Here is a 21,101-nt window from a genome sequence, read left to right as displayed (position 1 = left end):
ATTTCTTCTCTTCTTGCCCCCCCAACTCAAAAAATATAGAATTAAATGTATTTAATGAATTCTCTTTATTTAAAGGGTTTTTTTTTTTTCTATAATCATGAATTATTATAATTGCCTCTTTCTGGACCACTGCACCCTGTTGCAACACAACAAGGCAAAACTGCAGTTGAAAATCCAACAAATTTTTGGAGTCGATATTCAAAGTTTTGCTAAACTAAACAATCTGCTAATAGTTCTGTTGCCATTATTTGTATTTCTGTATGTTATTAATTATTTTTCTGCTTTATTTAGGCTTATATATTTAACTTCACATTCTTCATAGTTTACCTTTCCAGGAGGAAGGTGTTTTGAAATTTGATTAAATTCACTTGGAAAACTGCATCTAATTATATTTGATTTCTAGTTCAGTGTAATGGATTTATGTTAATGAGCTTTTTATAAGTGTTTAGCTAATATGCATGTAGTAATGTTCTGAAGTAATTAAATAGCTAAAGTGTTTATCTTAACAAGTTAATTAAGAGGGTAGTAATATTTAAAATACACAGATACAATATTTACAGTGTAGCTGCATGTGTGAGCACTTTGCATCTGTGTACATAAGTCAAAATTTGCAGTGTTTGCTTTCAATTTTCATTTAAGATGAAAGTTATTAGAGTAGACATAACTTTTTTTTTTATTTTCATTATTATTATTTCTTTTTTAAGCATGAGTTTTTTCTGTAGCCCAAGGTAGAAATGTCACAGGTTAATTCAGAGGAAAAGGCTTGCTACAGTGTTCGGAGTTGAGATTCTCGACAAGTTCTCTGTTCTTGCTGTGCAGTGACCTCTGCAGCCTGGAGAGAACCCCTTGCACATCCTGAGGTGCATAAGCCAGGCTGGTACAGATATTTAAGTATTGATCAAAAGTCTCAAAAGGATTACCTCCAGCATCCTCTGGACCTTTTCTTTCACTTGTGTGAGACTCTTCCACCGCTCTGTTTTCTTTCTTTATTTCCTTACCTATAATACGTTTTATCTTATTTACTTACAAATAAATGTATATATTTTTAAAGAATGAGAAATATTTGCTCATGCAGTTTATGGAGTGAAATGTTTTTTCCTCCTCTCTTTACTCTTACACTTTATGTGAATTTTTTTGAATATGAAAACTGCAGTTAGCCTGACATATTCAGGTGAATAGAGGTTGTATTCACTGTAAGCCAGCATGGTACAGTAAAATAGAAACAACACTGCAGTGTAGTCGATTACTTTTCAGAAAACAATGGCTACAGTTAAGAACACTTTTTTTTTTTTTTTTTTTTTTTTTTCACAAAGCAACTAGATCAATGGAATTACCCCATATCAAGAAGCCAGGCACAGAGCAGCACTCGCGTCGCCTCGCACCTTTATGCCAGGAATACTGTTGAATGCAGCACTCTGCATCAGCTTAATGTGCTTATTCACCATGCCACTCTTCTTTTTGCTTCTTTTGAGTGCCACTTATTGACATTTTTATATTCAGCCTTTTCAGCCTCACTAAAGCATCTTGATTTTGTTGAATATCTTTCCATGTTCAGTGCATAACTGTTTGCTACATCAGTAGCCTGCTACATCTGGTGTAGTCTTAGTGAACCACCTGTGTCCCTTGAACTGCGCTCAAGAGCAAAGGCACAATGCTCCTATGAGAACAATGACGGAGAAGAAAAAAGCATTACTGCCTTCCATGTCTGGCAGTGTGGTTACGTAATGACTTATTACTAACGAAAGGTGTTATTATTATAATAGAATAAGCTTTATTACGGAGCTGTATATGTACGTAGCATACATTATTTACCTTTTATTAAAAAGAACTGCTGTTACTCCGCTTGCAAAGAATTAAAAATCTGGTGTGTAACATATGAGTAATATATTTTCAAGACAGCACAGCAAAATGTACTGCTACATTTAATGGTAATTTCCCGCCCTCTTGGGTGGAGATGTCGGAAGATATTTTTGGACTTGTTCTAGGGGACCCAATTCTGTGGCAGCCCCATCTCTCACATTTATGATCATTCTACCATGGGACTATAGGAGCAGAAATATACTGAAGAAGCAGCAGCGTATAGCACTGGGGACTGCTCTGTGCATTATTATACAAGGTGTTCTGTGTGCTACACCTGGAATTCAGTTCATGTCCCCTTAAACAATCAGCCACAATACAACAGAATATAGAACAAATGCAATAAAAGGTCTTTGCTACTAAATGAATTTTCGGATCTATACATGGTAAACTGAATGACATTTCCATTTTTTGCTGAAGCGACATGCAGTGTCGCATACTTCATGTACTATACGGTACGTGTTCATTTATAGGACATGTGTGGCATGTAGTGATCATTCATGTTACAGTTATAGATATATGGCTAAAATGATATTGACCAGAATTAAAAGAAGAATAATGAAATGAAATTGGCATATACAGTATATACATATATACGCACACATACAAAGACTGGGTATCATCAGTAATTATTTCATTATTTCACTGTCTTTGTACACCACTAATGGATGGCAGTTTTACATCAAATCCTTTATATGTTACTTCAAAGATGGTGTCCATTTATATGATCAGCATTCGCGTTGTGTTTCCATGAATATTTTAGCATGAATTATGCATTTTTCAATGGAGTTATTAAATCAATGCACTGGTATATAACTGAACAGTTTGTAAAAGGTTATCATAATCATAAAAAAGAAACTGTATAGATGTGTCATATTTATTACATGATATTATATCTAAAAATGTCAAGATTTTATATTAAAAATTGCTTTTGTTTTTGAGAAAAGTCTTTATGATTCAGTTGGTGAGTTGATCCTTATATAATTTTCATCGAAGACAACATTTTAAATCCAGCATTATTTCTTTTGACAGAATCCAAGACAGCAAATGAGCTGTGACATAGAGCAACTAAGGGTAAGTAATTTTTCTTTATTTCTGTTCTGTAAATACTTTCTCTCGCTGCTATTATTCTGAATTCTCCCCACACTGGGCAAATAGTATTACTAAGGCTTATTGAGATTATTGAGAGTTTAATTATTTTATTTTACTTTATTTCATTTTTGGAGATGCACTGGTATTTTATAGCATTTTCAGTAACAGTTTTTAAAAATGTCCTGGGTTTTCTCAGAAATAATTTGTGGTAAAGTTTTGTATGCTTCAACTAATAAAGAAGTTTCATATTTAGTGTCTGTGAGTTTGAAGTAGAGATATACTTTTCTGTCACCTAGATATCAAGGTGCACATATAAAGTGACTTTTGAAGTGATTTTTTAACTTGGACAAGTCAATTCGTGCTATCGGCGCTCTGTTAAAAAATAAGAATATGCCAGTATACCCTGAAATCCGCGATGTACAACAAATCAAGTGATATCGTTGCTCTTCTCATTTTCCAAATTCTTGAATCATCTTTATCCATCTGTACAAGCTAATATGTGACATACTTCAGAAATCTTAAAGCAGAAGTCATAAACTTACTTGGCTTGCGTTCTCTTCATAACATATAACATGATGGGAATATTAAAACGATGAATAACGTAATCATGTTTTGTATTACGAGAAATAATATTAATTATGAATGCTACACTTCATGTATGTTTTAAATGTTTTCTTTTTTATACGTGAAATTGACTTGTATAAGAAAGATTCTTGTGGCAAATTATTTGACTTGGCTCTTCAGGTCATTTTGATTTGTTCTGATTTTTGAAACCAGCTGAAAAAAGGTTGTGAAGGGGTTGTCTTCATGGCAAAACAGAAGACTGTGTGGAGACTTGGAGCTGAGCTGCTCATTGTCCACAGCGGCAGTAGCAGCAGAGAGTCAGTAGATGGCTGTAGAAAAGTATTCTTTGTTTTCAGTCCATGCCGGAGCAGGGAAACTGGGAAGGCCTTGACCTGAGCGCTTCATGCTTTTATCCACAACAGTTTTAAAGAGATAAAGCACCAGCGGTGAGCAGCACCGAGGAACAGCGACGCCGTATTTCTGCTTGCATGTAGCTTTGGGACATTTGCTGGATTTCCTTTGTTCCATATTCTATATTTTTACAGAATCTTGCCCACCACTCCGCAGTTCTCTTCCTATGGCAGTTTGGTTCTCCGATAAAGATGCGGGGCAGATATGTTCATTTTTTTATGCTTAGGGAAAATGTACATTTTTTTGGTGTTTGTTTTCGGGCGAACATTCCAAAGGATTCCTCCAGTAGCAAGCGAACAAAAATGTCCTGGCCTGCTGTGGGGGTGGGGATTGCGATATGCTTTTCCTGCATTTCTCTTATGTGCATGTGCCGTGTGAGCCTGTGTGTGTATCTGTGAGAACATCCCCCTCGACCCAATCCCCACCCAACCCCCCATCACCTCTCGCTTACTTTGCCTGCACAGTTGTACTTGACTGCCTTGGTGCACGGACCTGCTCATTAAACAGATACGCCAAGAATTGTTACCTAAGCAAGACTTGTCAGTGACCAGGGGAGGAAGAGAGAGGAAAAAGGAAGGCAGAATTAGGAAGAAGAAAGGAAGACAGTCAGGAGCATTTTCCCACAAAAAAAAGAAGAACCTTGCTGAACAAGTGTCATTCTTATAAATAAAGCAAATATATTTCTTTATATATCTTGGAAAATAGGGTGAGCAGTTGACAGAAATTGAAAGTCCAGGAGCGTTTTCACATTGATTACGTACCTTAGCTGAGGAACTTGCTAAAGTAAGGAGATTTCTGTCTACTGTAGGAAGCCTTTGATTCTGCACTCAAGATGATGATGTATCTGTGGGTATGTAGTGTTTATCTTTCATTTGTACCATGTTTGCTTGTGTGTGTGTGTGTGTGTGTGTGTGTGTGTGTGGGTACTATGTATATGCTGTGTGTGCCATGTTTCACGGTGTGTAGGTTTTTGTGTACGTTACAGATATTTTTCATTCCTAATCTCTATAGGCAATGTGGCACCAACATACATGAATATGTTGCATATGGAATATGTTGGATAACAGGATTATATCCACATATGGAACAACAACAAGGTTGCAGAGTATTATGTATTTCTGATTTTTTTTTTTTTTTTTTTTGTCCTGTGTACAACGTATGGTTTTCTGTTTTATATACCACACAATTAACAGCATGTTACAAATCAATAAGTAACATCTTGTTCTTACCTATGAGATGGCATCTGCTTTAAAAAGTTTCACAGTTTACCTTAAAGTGTAATTTGTGACATGAAACTGCTTGTATTATTATTATTATTATTAGTAGTAGTATTATTATTATTTAGTTTATCTATCTTCCTCTTCCTAATTTCCAAAAATGGGTGTTTCTGCCAAAATGTTTGCAGCAAGCAGGGTCTCTAATACTTGAGCAAAAGGATGCTTATTTGTGTAGGCTTCATGTAATTGTGCAACACAAATCAAAATCATGTCAAATGATGCTGGATTTCACAGCACTTATTTGCAGAGGGTTTGAGCAACTTCAGCTACAATTTTTAGAATATTTTACTGTGGAAATTGCTTTATCTCAGCTGAATATATAAAGGACTAAAAGTTTTAGTGAAATTTAAGTGCATGCCAAGGATCATTAACCAGTAAAAATGTAATCATTTAGAGTTTGAAAATTATACATATGTATATTATCAGTAATGGCTGGATTCCTGGCTGTTATGATTGTCATATATTTCATGACAAAGTCTGAAGCAGTTACGACTTATTTGTTGTTTGATATCTTAAGAGTTATAATTTTGAGAGTATTCTCATGAATTATTTTATATATGTATTTTTTTAGAGAAGCGGGGTAGAATGGAGCTGCTGGATTCCTATGACATCTTTCCATGCCATTATCATTAAGTGTCATCCTTAGTTGAAGAAACTTTGCATGAGTTAATTGGTCATGCAGTGAAATTAGAGCACCCACACGAGTTCTTCACCATGAGAGTTCTCAGAAGATGAAAGCTCATCGCTTTGAACAAATCTGAATGAATCCATAGGCTTAATATAAGATGGGCTGTTCTGTTACAAAAAGCTTTAAGGGAGCCTGGGCTTGTCATGTATGCAGTACTGGTGTCGCATTCTTCGTTTTATGCTTGCATTGTTTTATATGCCTTTTTTCTTTAATCATGCTACAATGTTTTGAGAATTTTATTTTACTGCATAAAGCAACTTTAGTGTCTCATTATTATTTTTTTTTTTGTATTTTGTTTTTCCAAGAATACGTAAATGCACACCATTGTTAATGTTTGTCACCCTTGCTTTATGTGCGTTTCTGTTATTCAGACATTTACTCATTTTTGATGATCCGTGATTAGAATTATACTAATATAAACTAGGAATAAACTTGTTTTCCTTGTAGTTATTCTAGGTCAGAACACCTTTGAATTGTTCCTTTGAGGCTGTGCAAATAATTCCTGCAAACTTTTGCAGAAGTGTGGCATACAAGATGGCTTAATCCATTTATATATGTAATACTAGTAATGAGCAATTTACAAAAAAGAAAGGCAACTGTCACTGGAAGCTCTCAGACAAATCCCATAGAACCACAATCTCTGCATAATATGTAGCAATTAAAACAACTTTTAACATTGAACGCAGTTCGTCAATTAGTGTATATACAATTCTAAGCATTTAAAAAAGAAAGGAAAAAAAAAACTTCCGAAACAGACTTTGTGAATAAGGCAGATTATGTCTTGGATCGATGTGACTCTTAAAAAGTCTCAAAATTTAGTTGAAGATGAGCTTTTCTGCTTTTTTTTTTTTTTTTTTTACTTTGCTATATGTCAGCAATGCATTTCGTACATTGCGGTGTTCATATTATATATATTTAAAAAACTTCTACCTTTTATGTTTTTACATATCTTTACATACTCTGGGTTCTCCTGAGATACATTTAAATAAAGTTTTGAAGTTGCAAATATCTTTGTTAGCTGACATCACATTGGCGAAAGGTTTCTTTTCACTGATGTATTGTATGCGTTTTTCCGTAATTTTTCAGCAACCTGTCAAAGACAAACATATTTTTGGTGGATAATGGGATAATGGGGGTCATTCTTTTCATTTTGTAAAATAATAAAGATTTCAAAATCTATATAGGTGTGAGAAGTGGTTATGTCTTGGCAGAATGCTTAATCAGTTCATTCTTTTAATGCAGTCATGTAATTAAACCGCATTATTTTTTAATTGCATATGCATTGATTTAAACAGTGTCTGTGACAGCCAGACGCCAAACATTGATTGTATGTCTTGGTCTAGACTGTTCTGTTTCAAACAACACCTTATAATGCCTTTTGTTTAGATACACACACTTGAGCTATCTCCTACACAATGGAATTTTCATTGATATTGTTATTGACTAGCCTTCAAATCTCTGTGATGAATGGACAATTGTATAAAGGTATGTATGCATATATTGATCACAGCTGTAGTTGAGTATTGAGTTAAAGTAATTGTGGTTTGAATTCTATTAATTGCTACAGTGTCATTAAAATTTATAATGCATTTATACTCCTTATTGTATGTTTAGACTGAGGAATATAACATTTTCAGAACACTTAAGCAATTAATTCAGATGACAATATGAACTTTGGGACTAGTGACCCATTAACATATAGTTATGCAACAAGCTATGCTACAAGAGGCTAAGCATGTTTTACAGAATTATTTTCTTTTTGTTTGTACTCCCCCCATAACATTTTTCTTTGTATAGTCAAGTACCAACGGAAACTGAAAGTAAACCCTTGGTGTTAAACTAAATTGCCCCAGTGGTCACACTCTGACAGTGAGCCTGTTCAACCTGTCATTATAATTAATGTAATCCAATCTTATTATGACTTTAAAAATTAAGTGTTAATAAACTTCTCATACCGTGCTTGAATTATTCATTTGAGTTCACACCACCGGCCTGTTGGGAGGAACACCTCTAAGAAAACTGTGACAGGGATTATGTGGTACTTTGTGTCACTGTTCAATCTATGTGCCTCATTAAAAAGGTAAATTATGAATAAAAACGTATTACATCAAGATAGGAGAAAGTTAAATTGCTGCTGTCTCACAACACCTATATATTTGCAATACCTGTTAGTTTATTTGGTGTTTTAAATTTAAATTGTTTATGCGTGTGTGGGAGAGTTTGATCTGGCAATTGCCTGTTGCTTGGTGCTGTAAGGGAAACTCATCTGAATTCCCATCTTTTTATTCCTCTGGAAGTGGTTTGAAGGATCAGTGGCTACACACATTCCAAACAAATTTCACAAATGCCTTAGTAGTAGTCAGTCTATGTTGTCATAGAGGGGGTTGTAGTGCCGTACTATTATGTAATAAATATAAAATGTCCTTTAAAAGCTCCAGTGATATTACTGGACAAACCCCAAACTAACTTAGTATAATGTTTAAATAACTGAATTTGAAATTGCTGCAGGATTATGTCTTGATTCTTGTGGATTTAGAATGTGTGCATAATATTTTGTGAAATCAGTCCTAATCTGTTGTTATTCTGAGCAGTGCATTTAGTGTAATAGTGTACAAAATGACAGAACAGGGTTTAACGTTGATACAGTATAAACTTAACAGAAACAAGATATAAATCTTTATTTTTTATTGATTCTTTAACAGGTTAAAGTTAAGAGTTATGGTTCTTATTGCCATGTGGGAAATGTCTTGTTTTTGTCAGCTCTGGGGCCTACAATGATTACATATCACTTTTATGCATATTTAGAACTTGTGCACATTATTCAAACAGCCATTCCTCTGCACGTTTGCAATAACTGCAAGTTTAATTTGTTTTGGTCCAAAGATGAATGGCAAACACATTTGTCTTTATTTTTAAAAATTTTATACTAAATCTCTTCTTTATAATAGCATGAATTATGAACAGATCCAAACTTTCTAATCTTTTATTGGTTTACATCTTTATGGAAATGTCAAATGACATCTTTCAAAACGCAAGCCATTTCATCAATTTAAATGTTCAAGTGTTTTTTTGATGTGGTTATTTTGATTCTTTCATTCGCCTTTGTGCTAGTATACTTTTGCAATTAGTTGAGGGACAAAGCATCTTTGGTAGGCATTTCAATAAAATTAAAAAAAAAAATGTCTAAAATGTTCCGAAAGTTTCATTAAATTACCCTTGTGAACATCTTAAAGGTTATGGAGGAGATATGGAGAACACTACAATAGTAAGTAGAAATCGATTATGCAGGATGGTGTACTTTCCCACTCAAAACACAAAATTATTAATTCTCTTCGATCATTTAATATTTGCAGATATATGCTTGAAATTTTGGTATTTGTTCAAAGAAAAAGTCTTGTAGTAGTATGAGATAATACTATTTCTGCTTTACAAGGTGGTGGTCAAAAGACCACTGATAAACATTGAAACGAACACGTTGTGTTATCAGTAGCAGAAAGCCATGGTACTGCAGTAATTTTCTCTTGAAATAAATTACATGTCTATCTATCTATCTATCTATCTATCTATCTATCTATCTATCTATCTATCTATCTATCCTTCCTTCCTTCCTTCCTTCCTTCCTTCCTTCCTGCCTTGGATCCAAATGCACCTGAACCTAGGTTGAACTGTAGCCTATCCCAGAATTATTGCGCGGGAGGTTGGAGAGGATACGCCCTGGATGGGATGACACTTTATTTAATAATGACATTTTTAAAAATAATTAGCAAAAAGAATAATGTTCAGCAGAGAGAGTCTGGATCTGCTCTGATATCCTATACAGAAGAATGCTGCAATGATTCTTAAAATTACTCTTGAAGAAACACTTTAGTAGTATATAACAGATCAATGTGTACTCTTTTCATAATGAGTAGTGTGGCATTTCAAATGCTTGTCTGCAAGTAGTGTTGGTCGCTGACCTGTGACAAGGAGCGTTGTAATATCTTTCCACAGTGTCAGCCTGGATGGAGCTGGGACCCACAGGAAGGTCTCACTTTTCTTTTGGAGAGGGGCTCAGTTCCCACCAGGCTCCTCAAATGCCAACACATGCATCAGGAGCGCATAAAACTGGGTGAACTTACACTGATATCAATATTTTCATAAAAAAAAAAAAAAGAACTTTCACTATAAGAGTACAAATGTGGCTTCCCCCCTTGCATCCTTGGTCACACAGTCAGCTTTGTGAAGCTTAGCTACTATACAAGTCCTCAATACCTACCAGAGTAAGTGTACATGCCCGGTTAAATGAATATTATGTTCCAGAGATTGCCTTTCTTTCTTATAGCAGAAAAAATATGTGAATCAGTTTTTTTTTTTTTTTTTTTTTTTTTTAAAAGTTTATTTTTTAATCTCTGTAATAATTTGCCATTTTAGTTGTTAAATTTCTTCATTCGCCATACATAAATTTTTAAAATCAAAGAACTGCACTCTATGAAAATAAATATTTTAGGAGGTGGTGACAGAATTATGACCTAATTAAATTCACAGCAGTGAAAAAGCATTGCCATTAGCTGGGCTCGGAGAGCTGTGAAGTGTGCCCTTACCTTGCTGACACAATCAAACATGGATGGAGGCTGCTGGGGTGGGGGGGAGTTGTGGGGGGTGGTGTGGCATTCAAGATTAATGTTGCAACTGCTGGCCTTGTAAAGGGAAAGTCCAGGAGAAAAATAATGTCCTCATACACTTGTTTTATATATATATATATATATATATATATATATATAGATATATAATATATACGTTTTGATATAGATGTGTTTGCCAGTCTTACATTCTGTTTGCATGGCATAGAGAATAAGAGATAAAAATATAAAATAATGTTACACTGAAATATGTTGCACACCTGAAATGTAAAGCCTCCTGCTTTCGTCTACATTCCTACATTGTTCCATATGATACACAGTGTATAGCTGACAAATTTATAGAGCTGTCTTTATTTGACTCTCATCTGAAAAAATTTGAAGAAGATCAATTGCTTCCTTCACTGGCCAGAATTAAACTGGCAGGGAAGTCATTTAGTTAATGCAACTTAATAAATTTCTTAATGTGCAACATTGACTTTACGCTTCTGTTTATGCAAACAGAAGAGATTTATTGTTGCTACGGTTATTGAATTTGCTGACAATATCCTAAATCAGGTGTTTGTGGAAACTCTTCGGTAAATAAAATTACATTGAGAACAATATGTGCACACAGCCTATTATAAATATACTACGTGAGTAATCTCTTTGTTTAAGGAACACATGCACATTCAGTGAGTTACAGATTGAAATTACTGATGCCTACACCTCTCCTCCCCACAGAGCTGTCTTCAGCACAATCAGAGCCCCCTGGAGAGATGAAAACATTGGCAATTGTAACTGAGAAGAGTGATCTGCCGAGGACAGTGATCAGGCATCCACCATGATCACTGTATTGTCTTCTCTCATTTGAAAATATCCACGTCTAAAATGTTTATCTAAACCGAAAAATTGTTTCATTTTTGCCAGAACAAATTAAATTGCATTTGTCTTATTTTGCTGTTTTTGTTCATTTCATGGGGTTCAGGTACTATACTCACGTTGAGAGTCGAGATGTTTTAGTCTACTGACTATGCTCATTCCACTTGAGGATTTATGAGGATCTCACATTCTTGCAGAGATCCTCAGGAGTAATTTTACCAGTTGCTGACCTGTGGACAGAATCCTTTAAAGCATGTAGTTTCCTACTTTTACTCATTATTCACTCTATACTGAAAAATTTGAATTTTAGTAACAGATGTACATTTTAAAAGAATGATCTGTGAATATACAGCAGGAGTTGTAAAGTGCCAACATTTGGAACAGAAATAGATATGCAGTATTTATTTATGTATTACATTATAAATAATTGATCTGTGGATGATATTATTATTATTGTTATTATTATTATTATTATTAATATTATTATTTTCAGCCATTTGTCAATGTGCTCCCATAATTCTATCAGCAGTTAGAGATGCATTGCCTGAGATCTTCACCGCTGAGATTGCAGCTGCTTGATCGCTGTGCTCTGAGAGTATCACAGACGTTAATAGGATCAACCTTGTCAGCCCCCTTCTGGGGTTCAAATATCTCCATGCGATCTCGCTGACAGGTGTTGTGTTCTAGTTGAATAAGCTTACTGTGTCTCTAAATCACAAAACAAACTGCTATTATGAAGTTAAATTCTAGGAACATTTGGCCTTAATGATTGTTTCCAGATCAGGTGAAATCTTTTTTTTTTCCCCCTCTTGATTTACAATAGTGCATGCATTTTGTTTAGGAATGTACGGTACTTCTGTTAATTCTATATTTATGCCGCAACACAGTTCACACTATCATAATAACTTGAAATTTTTAGAAAGTTAGTTAAGTTATAACATGACTTTCATAATATATGTGACAGTTGTGATGACAAAAAGGTTAAGACAAAGTGACAGTGACATATAAAGAAATTACATGATATGCAGTGTCATACAATTTGATACAGTTCAGGCGAAAGGGCCCTTATTCTGCAGTATAGTTACATGAATCCACAGCATTTAAAACAAGCAAGAAGAAAATCAATGAGAATTTACATTTAGTACACATTTGTTTCTAGTTACTTGTATGGTAAGGGGGTGCGGTGGTGCAGTGGGTTGGACTGGGTTCTGCTCTCCGGTGGGTCTGGGGTTCGAGTCCCGTTTGGGGTGCCTTGCGACGGACTGGCATCCTGTCCTGGTGTGTCCCCTCCCCCTCCGGCCTTACGCCCTGTGTTACCGGGTTGGCTCCGGTTCCCCGCGACCCCGTATGGGACAAGCGGTTCTGAAAGTGTGTGTGTGTGTGTATTTGTATGGTTGTATGTTAGTGCACTGCGTGACACTGGTGTTACGTAGCTCCTGGGCTGTGGGTTCAGACATTAGCTGCAGTTCTTTTGGGGCTTATATGTGTTGTCCATTTTCACATTGATTTCAGCTAGGTGCTCTGGTTACCTGCCACAGTCCAAAGAGTTGTGTTTCAGGTGAATTGGTGACTCGAAACCAACCTGTAATGTGTGAATGAGTGAATGAGTGTTTAATTTCCCAGGGTGTTCTTTACCTTACATCCTGAGCTTCCACGATCGACTTCGGTCTTATGATTATTGACATTTGTAAACAAAGGAATGGACAAGTTTGGTAGGAGTGTTATTTCATCATTACACTTTAAAGTGTAATTCAGAAAGTGGTCTTGTACTTTAAACAATCATGATACCCCTTACATATATACTGTATACACACACACACACACACACACACATGCTCAGCATGCTGAACAACAGTAAATTACAGAGGTCTGCCAGTATGATGGGTGTGTTTTCATAATAAGGGAGAAGGGACAGAGGCAATAAGAAGGTAATTAAGGTAACAACTTGTGAAAAATTAAAGTGCCTCCGTCTTTCATTTTTCAAATCTCAGAGCATAAACTTTGTAGTTGTTAATTTAATTGCTGATATTCTCTGATTCCCTGAAGAATATTAAGGATTAATCATCTGGTTCATTCCAACGAGAGATAAGACCCTCAATGAATTGCAGTTTTACCAATTTAACCCTGTCTGCCCCTTAATATGACAAGATTAACATTTTTCAATTAGCTACATGTAATTGCACTGTGGGCTCAGTTGCCCCAGTTATGTCCTTAAAGGTGCAGGGGGTTATTTTTCCAAGAGTACATTGGTTACTTTATTAAACTGGTTTAAGGCTGGATTATATTACTTTTTACAAGATTAAAATTTTGCTTAGTAATATTCTTCTTTAGAGTTTTAATACACTTTTTTTTCATATTTATCAATAAATTCTAGATAGATAGATAGATCTACCATTGTGAATCTGGAATGCCATGTTTGCCACTTCTCACAGGGCTTTGAAATACTAGTGAAAATGATCATTTATAAAGGAGGCACAGAGTCATTCATGTAGAAATATTTCTTTGTATGTTTATTTCTTCAGAGCTTCAGTTTTGTGTTTGCTGAAGAAGGATATCCTTATATCCCTCAGGGGAAATTGTTGTTAAACATATGACCTATAGCTCTTGAGGGCAAAAACGTCAATATTTGTTGCTGTTTTATTGACATGTGAACAATAGATTTTTGTTGTTTTGGTCTTTAATATGAATCAATTATTGCATTGTAGCTATTGTGAGAATTGTTTTGCTTGTTCCAAAGCAACCGAATAGTATGGCTTCTTATTTTATTTAAAAAGCATGCTGTTTACAGTAGATCTATTTACAGTAGATCATTTTATTATTGGTTTCAAAGAACACAATATTTGACGCTGTTTCTTCATTATTATTACTTAGCACTGAGAATTCAAAACTGTCCACTGCTGCTATTTTAAATGAAATGAAGTCCATTTTCCACTAAAGGGCCATTGAAAATCTGGACTACACTACTGTAGGTTTCAAAAACAACAATGTGCGTGGCAGCATTTATATTGATTTGGCAATCATTGACAATAAAAAATGTTAATAAACGTAAGTTCTGCCCAATATAGTAATGACGCTTTGTTCCATATTTTACAGACCTGAAAAACTGCCCATTGGAAGTAAGTTGTAAAATGCCATCAGATTACTCTCATTGTGCTTGTCCTTCCAAGGCCCTTCAAAGGCACAGAAAATCAATGTGTTCCATTTGGAAGAATTCTTGTGCTGATTCAACACTGACAGCAAATGGGTTTTCAAAAGAATATATATTCTTATTAAATTGGTGCAAATCATGGAATCCCTTATAAAACTTCAATTGTACTCGTATGTCTCTTGGGAATTTGTTTTGCTGAGTTTTACTGTAATTGGTAACAAACAGCAGTTGGTGAAAAGGATATACCTTCGGGTTTCTTCTTCAGTTTTAACCTATTTATCTCAGACTTAGCTATAACAAAACTTTGTATTGGTTTTTTTACGTAGTTAAATACTAATGTTGCCTTGTGCAAAATGTGCTTTATTGTCATAAGATTACTTGTCTGTATCTACACATGTCCACAAATGTTTTCTGCACTCTGCTAGAGGTTAACCACATGATTTCTCTTTTCTTTTCCAATGTTGTTTTAACTTGACTATACTGTGAGCCTTTCTTGTTTAAATTTAATGAATTGATTTAATTTTCTGCTATATGTTAATATCACTTACTCTAAAATATCTCTGCTATCAACGCTATTACATTTTGACAGTTTAAATGATAGACATTCTCTGTACTCCTAAGTGAGACAAAAAATTAGCAATTAAAGTAATTAATTGCTACACAAGTAATTAAAATAAAGAAAAGTCATCATGAGGAGCAACTGGTTTTGCTGTTTATTGTTCTATCTGCAATAAGTAGCATAAATGAACTGACTTACAGAAATTAGCTTGCCGATCTAAACATAAAACTGTTAAGGTGGCAATAGCTAACCAGGCATACAACCTTTTAAATCAGATTTGATATCACAGATATGAATAAAATCATGTTTTGTATGTAAAAAGATCCAAGCACATTTCTCTGGATAGCAATGTGGTTAAAGAACTGTGTAGCCATTTTTAAGGTTGCAAACGGTTATTTTTCCCAAGTCACTTTGACAAGACCAACAGCAGTCCAAGTACCAACAGTCATCCGTGTGTCAAAAGAAATGCAAAACCAAATATTTTGGCTAAGGACAATAGTAGCTGCAGTTGGCAAAAATGGCAAAAGTCAAGTAATAGTCAACCCTGGGACAAGAAGGTCAATGCTTAAAGAAGGCTGTAATGCAGAATTTGTTAAAATGAATGATAGAATATTATATTGTATTCTTATGCCTCTGAAACGTCGTTAAAAGAAAAAAAAAACTGCGCTGATCACCACATTACCCTTGTATCACCCTTTTATTATTTAATGGGTAATAGGTTTTACAATAAGTATTGTACCAACTTCGAAGATTAAATTAACGGTTAATGATTGGAACCATCAAATATTTCATAACTGAAATAATTTGAATTGGAATAATTGTTTCAAAGGTTCCCCAAAGAATATAGAACACAGTAAAACCAGTAAACCAGTTTTATAAACTGTAGTATACTTCCATGATATAGTAAGGTGAATTGAAACATTTCATGCAGGGTTACTCAGTTTACCCATACGACACCTATTTAACTCTTGTGTCAAATATTTAGTAACATGTGTTTTAATTCTGAAGCATTTAGGTGCAAAAAAATAAAATGCATACATTGTAGTCAGCTAATACTTAACATTACAAGCATGGATAGGTTCTCATTTTTACATTTGCTATGTCTGTTTCCTTTTTTGAGCACAAAGGAAAGTGCCATCCAATTATAATATGTGCTGCTCTGTAATGAGCTTCCCGTTATGCACATGTAAACGGGAATGTAAAGAAATCGAGTCAATGACAGCATCAGATGTAAATGCTTCATAATGAGAGCAAATTCATAAAATAGTGTCCTGAACTTGTCAAGCATCTTTCGATTATGCAAGAATTATACCCTACGACACAGTTTTGTCTTTTCCGCCATCCAAATGACAAGGAATTCCTTGTCCATCATAACAACTTTTAATGCCGCCTTTACAGGTTAATCTTACACATAGACACACACATTTTGGACATCTGTCGTGCTTAGAAAAATATTTTCTTGTAGAGAAACTGCTTACCTAGTTGTGAAAAATGTATTTCATAACTTTTACATAAATTCATTCATTTATCTGCAAAGTAGCATATAATGATTATTATGTGGAATTTAGTGTATTAATTTTGTGTATGATCACTTACAGAATCTAGATACATTACACTGAACTCCCTACATTCATTCACCCATCCTGTATACCAGAGCAATGTATCACATATTTACACAGTTTGAGCAGTTTACAGTCAGCCATTCCTCGAAATACACGTCTCTGGACTGAGAGAGTGAATGGGGGCAGGTGGAAGTCATAAACACAAAGAAGGGGACAGCATGCAAACTCTACACAGGTTGAAACACACACCCACATGTACAGTCTAGGTGCTGTGAGGCACCAGTGCTTCCCAGTGTGAGACCATGTTAATACATCTGTTAAAGTTTAAAATATGTACAGCTCAGCAACTGCATGTTTTGGCAGATGAAATGGACTTACGGCAGGCCACATAGTAAAATCTGAGAAAATATATACTGTAATTGAGTTAACAGGTGTTAGGGAATTAAGGGCTGAGAATAGAAGTATGGTCTAAGCAATCAATCAGAGTTTGCTCTCATTTGCAAATGACAAATTTTCTACTCACTACAGGTTGGAATTAATTTCTTTGGTGAACATTTCCTTTAAAATATCACCCAATATTAGTTATTTAATGAAGGACATCAGGAATACTCTATTCGTTTATCCGAAAACAAGCGCAATAAAGTAATGCAGAAATGCACTGGATGCTGAGTTAAACTTGTCAGAATATATTTCCTTTTCGTTTTATCTAAGCCCTTTCTAAAGTTGTAATACAAAATTAGTTCTGTTTCTTAACTCAGTACCTGCTAAGAATCAGTTACTGGTCAATCACAGCTTGTGGAAATTATACAGAAACTAGATTTTCTGTACAGTTTTATTATTCTCATACATCTAAATTTATTTTTCAGTATTTATTACTGGGGGGTGTAACAGTGGCACAGCAGGTAGTGCTGGTGCCTTGCAGCTCCTGGGCTGCGGGTTTTACAGTGTGTTCAAACCTGGTTCTGCCTGTGTGGAGTTTGCATTTGTTGTCCTCAAGTTTAGGTAGGTTTCACATGAACTGGGAACTATGGGCTGCTCAGAATTTGTATGTGTGTGTGTGTGTGTGTGTGTGTGTGTGTGTGTGTGTGTGTGTGTACGTGTGCGCATGCAAGTTAGTATGTGACTTTGATTGCCCTTCAATGGACTGGCGTACTGTCCGATGTGTATATAGCCACATGCCCTGTTCTTCTGGAATACAGTGTATTGGATAAGCAGTTACTGAAAATGGACAGATGTACAATGTGCTTTGTATATAATACCAGATGGTTCTAACTGAATAATATTTCAAAGATTGCATTTAGTAGTTGCTCTCTTAATTAAAAAAAAAATATATATAAATATATATATATGCCACAGCACAAATAACTGGTAAGACTTAATACATTATTCTGCACATACTGTATATTCTGTTTTAAAGAAGCAGGGTTTTTAAAAGACATCAGATGTTTGTAGAGAAGTAGGGAATGTGAATATGTCACAATGAAGTAAGGACAATATTATGGATATTCTTTTTTAATGTAATATATCAAAAAGTCTGTTTTCATTTAACAATCTGTTTAGGTATCAAAGAAGCTAAATTTGATCTAATCTTCAGCTTTACAAGTGGTGCATCCACAACGTTGCCCTCTGTGTAGGCAGAGGTTAGAGAGGAACAAAAAAGCATTTATATTTATAAGGCATTCACTTGAGAGTTAATCTCAAGAATCTGGATCTTTACAGATTCAATAAACATTAGACATGAATAACTTCAGAGTTAAAATGTATTGCCTATTCACTTTTACAATAGTGCCACACTTCATCAATCAAGCAAATACGTCTTTAATGAAAATCTGAATTAACGCTAATGGTTACTAGACTCTGAAGTCAGTTTTAGTTACTGGTACTTCAAGTTGCTTTGATAACGTTTTCATATGTTTTATGTTTAAGGGTTTAACTGAAATACGTTTTCTACTTTTTTTGTGAAAGACCTTCAAGAATAGGTATAATGATGAAAAATGATCTTCAGAGTGTCCTGTAACTGCTACATTAAGTACTTCCCTGAAGTAACCTAACAGCTGTAATTCCACGCTTCTTATTAAAGAGTATTTATTGATCATAGCGTAAATGAATCGTGTTCTGGATTTCAGAATTCAAAATCCAAAACTTTTCAATTGAACTAATACAAAGTTAGTCTTATTGCTCCTGCGAACAAATAATTTAAGTTAATTTATATTAATAACTAATAAACCGTACTTTTTATGAGTACATCAGTTTAAATTCTTATTCAGAACTCACACAGAGCAGCAGTATATATTTAAATTTTCATTGTTCTGATGAGAAGAGGCAAGCTTTTTATTTTAGGGCACTCGGTATGTTTGATAGTTATTAGATCAGCACCGTTGAAAATGAAGAATTAGAAAGATTAAAATACACCTTTCTGTTTAATTGTTCTTTCTTTCTTTCTTTCTTTCTTTACTGTGTTCTTTACTGTGTTCTTTTCATCTCTGTTTTGAGTTTCTGAATTCATGTTCTTTATTCACATCCCTAAATCTGCTCACATCTAAAGTAACAGGGTATATTATTATGCAGTATATGTATGTAATAATATTATTATGTAGTATATATGTGAGAAAAAAAATGTAATATATATCAGAATAGTGTAATGATGACATTTATAGACATGCTGGATAATCCCATGTCTGTTGTATTTAAATTGCTTTATTTCTGAGCAGCACAATGTCATATTTAATCCCATGTGCAAGTGATTGCAATGAAAACCCAATTGTTTTGCTTTCAGGTATTTTATTTTTTATTTATTTATTGGGCTATTTGATATTACCCTTGGGTATTTTTCACATTTTGGCTAATCACAAAATCTCAGCAATGATATTTTTGACAGGTAATTTCCTTAATGCAGCTTACAGAGATGGATTGCGTGGGAGCCTACTGGATCTAATGCTTTTGTCTGCAAGTGATAAAACTAGATTACAGTTATCTTGGAATAAGTGCCTGAGACGATTCTGCTACCTAATAAGTCCCAGGGTAATACAGCTTGTGTAGAGGTAGCACAGCTACCAAACCAGATGGGAAGCACAGGCGCCACAAGAGAATGGACCGTTTTTATTGCAGTGCATATGGCAGCTGGTATCTGAGAGTATAAGTCACACCCACATGACACAAACCCATAGAGTTAAATGATGAGGCAGCACACTGTCCCTGTTCAAAACATGTCCCATTTAATGTAATTGAACTTTTTTATTTTATTCTTGCAAACTTATCAATGATGGAGCCTTTCACATTTCCATTGCCAGACTATTGTCTCTTGTACTTTTTCTCTGAGCCTTATAGTGTTGAAGAACCTTTGCTCATAGTTCCCTCATATTTATTACATAAAATGTACACATTCATGTGTGGAAAATGTGTGGAAAACATTTGCAGAACACAGGAATGCACTGGTAGGCATTCAGAACATTGGCAATCTAAACCATACTCCTATCTGGGCTTTATATCACTTTTTATGTGACATGAAAACCCTAACCATATAACTAACTATACTTTTTCTGAACTGTGTTTATAGATTGTCTTAAAACATTCAGGATTCTGTCTAGTTAACAAGAGTGTCTAATAATAATTTCAGGTGAACAATAATTTTGCAGAAATGCAATACCAGCTCCCCAGTTCAGTCTTTGCAGTCAAGTAAACTTCAGTGGTCTTCTGGTATTCCTTCATCCTTAGGTATTCATTCTGAAGGCAAAAATGCAATTTGTATGAATGAATAAACAAGTGTGCTCTGCTCTTGTTATTAGCTGAACATGTGAAACATAGATATTTATATTTATGCATTTGGTAGATGCTTTTCTTCAAAGCCATATACACCTCTGGGTAAAACATACATGCATACAGTAGCTAATTACTGAAGTAACATCAGAATATAAAAATGGGTAAAGAAAAAAGCAGGTCTTGGACGATTCATTTGCAAAGTTCTCAAGAGCTTGAGACAACTGGTTGGAATTATGAGGTGGAATCTAGCAGTCTGTGTGGAATTTGCAAGATCTCCCCATGTTTCTGTGTGTTTCTTCTGGGTGTTCCTGTTTCCTCACAAAGACATGGGTTTCAGGTAAGCTGGTGACTTTAACTTGTTGTTTGTGTGTGACTGTGATGAAATGAGGTTGTGTTTGATCACCCTCCAATGGACTGGCATCCCCTCCAGGAATTACCTTGCTTTACACCCTATATTATCAAAGTAGGGTCTAAACCACTGTGACCCTGCCATGGCAAGTGGTGAGTGATAATGAATGTTAATTAAGAAATACAGTGTTGATTGCAAATGATTACTGTAGTTACATTTGTGGTGAAATATGCCTTTTTCACAATGTCAAAAATGAAAATGTGTAGCATTATGTCTAATATAGAGAGGGGAGGGAATGTGCTTGTCTTCTGCCAGTCCAAGCATATATACATTTTATAATTCAATTAAATCTGCTTTT

General features: G+C 34.8%; 1 protein-coding gene across 5 annotated transcripts in view; it reads left to right on the top strand.

Moving 5' to 3' along the window:
* Nucleotides 1-21,101, top strand: part of LOC108927245 (RNA binding protein fox-1 homolog 1-like) — a 244,529-nt gene that overhangs the window by 98,190 nt on the left and 125,238 nt on the right. For all 5 annotated transcript variants that reach the window (XM_029246797.1, XM_029246794.1, XM_029246798.1 and 2 more), the window contains one exon: nucleotides 2,890-2,931. In XM_029246797.1, coding sequence (XP_029102630.1) covers nucleotides 2,890-2,931 — 42 coding nt within the window. The remainder of the gene's footprint in view (nucleotides 1-2,889; nucleotides 2,932-21,101) is intronic.

Source organism: Scleropages formosus, chromosome 20, assembly GCF_900964775.1.
Source record: "Scleropages formosus chromosome 20, fSclFor1.1, whole genome shotgun sequence".
Lineage (NCBI taxonomy): Eukaryota > Metazoa > Chordata > Actinopteri > Osteoglossiformes > Osteoglossidae > Scleropages > Scleropages formosus.
This window is presented reverse-complemented; position numbering and strand designations above follow the sequence as displayed.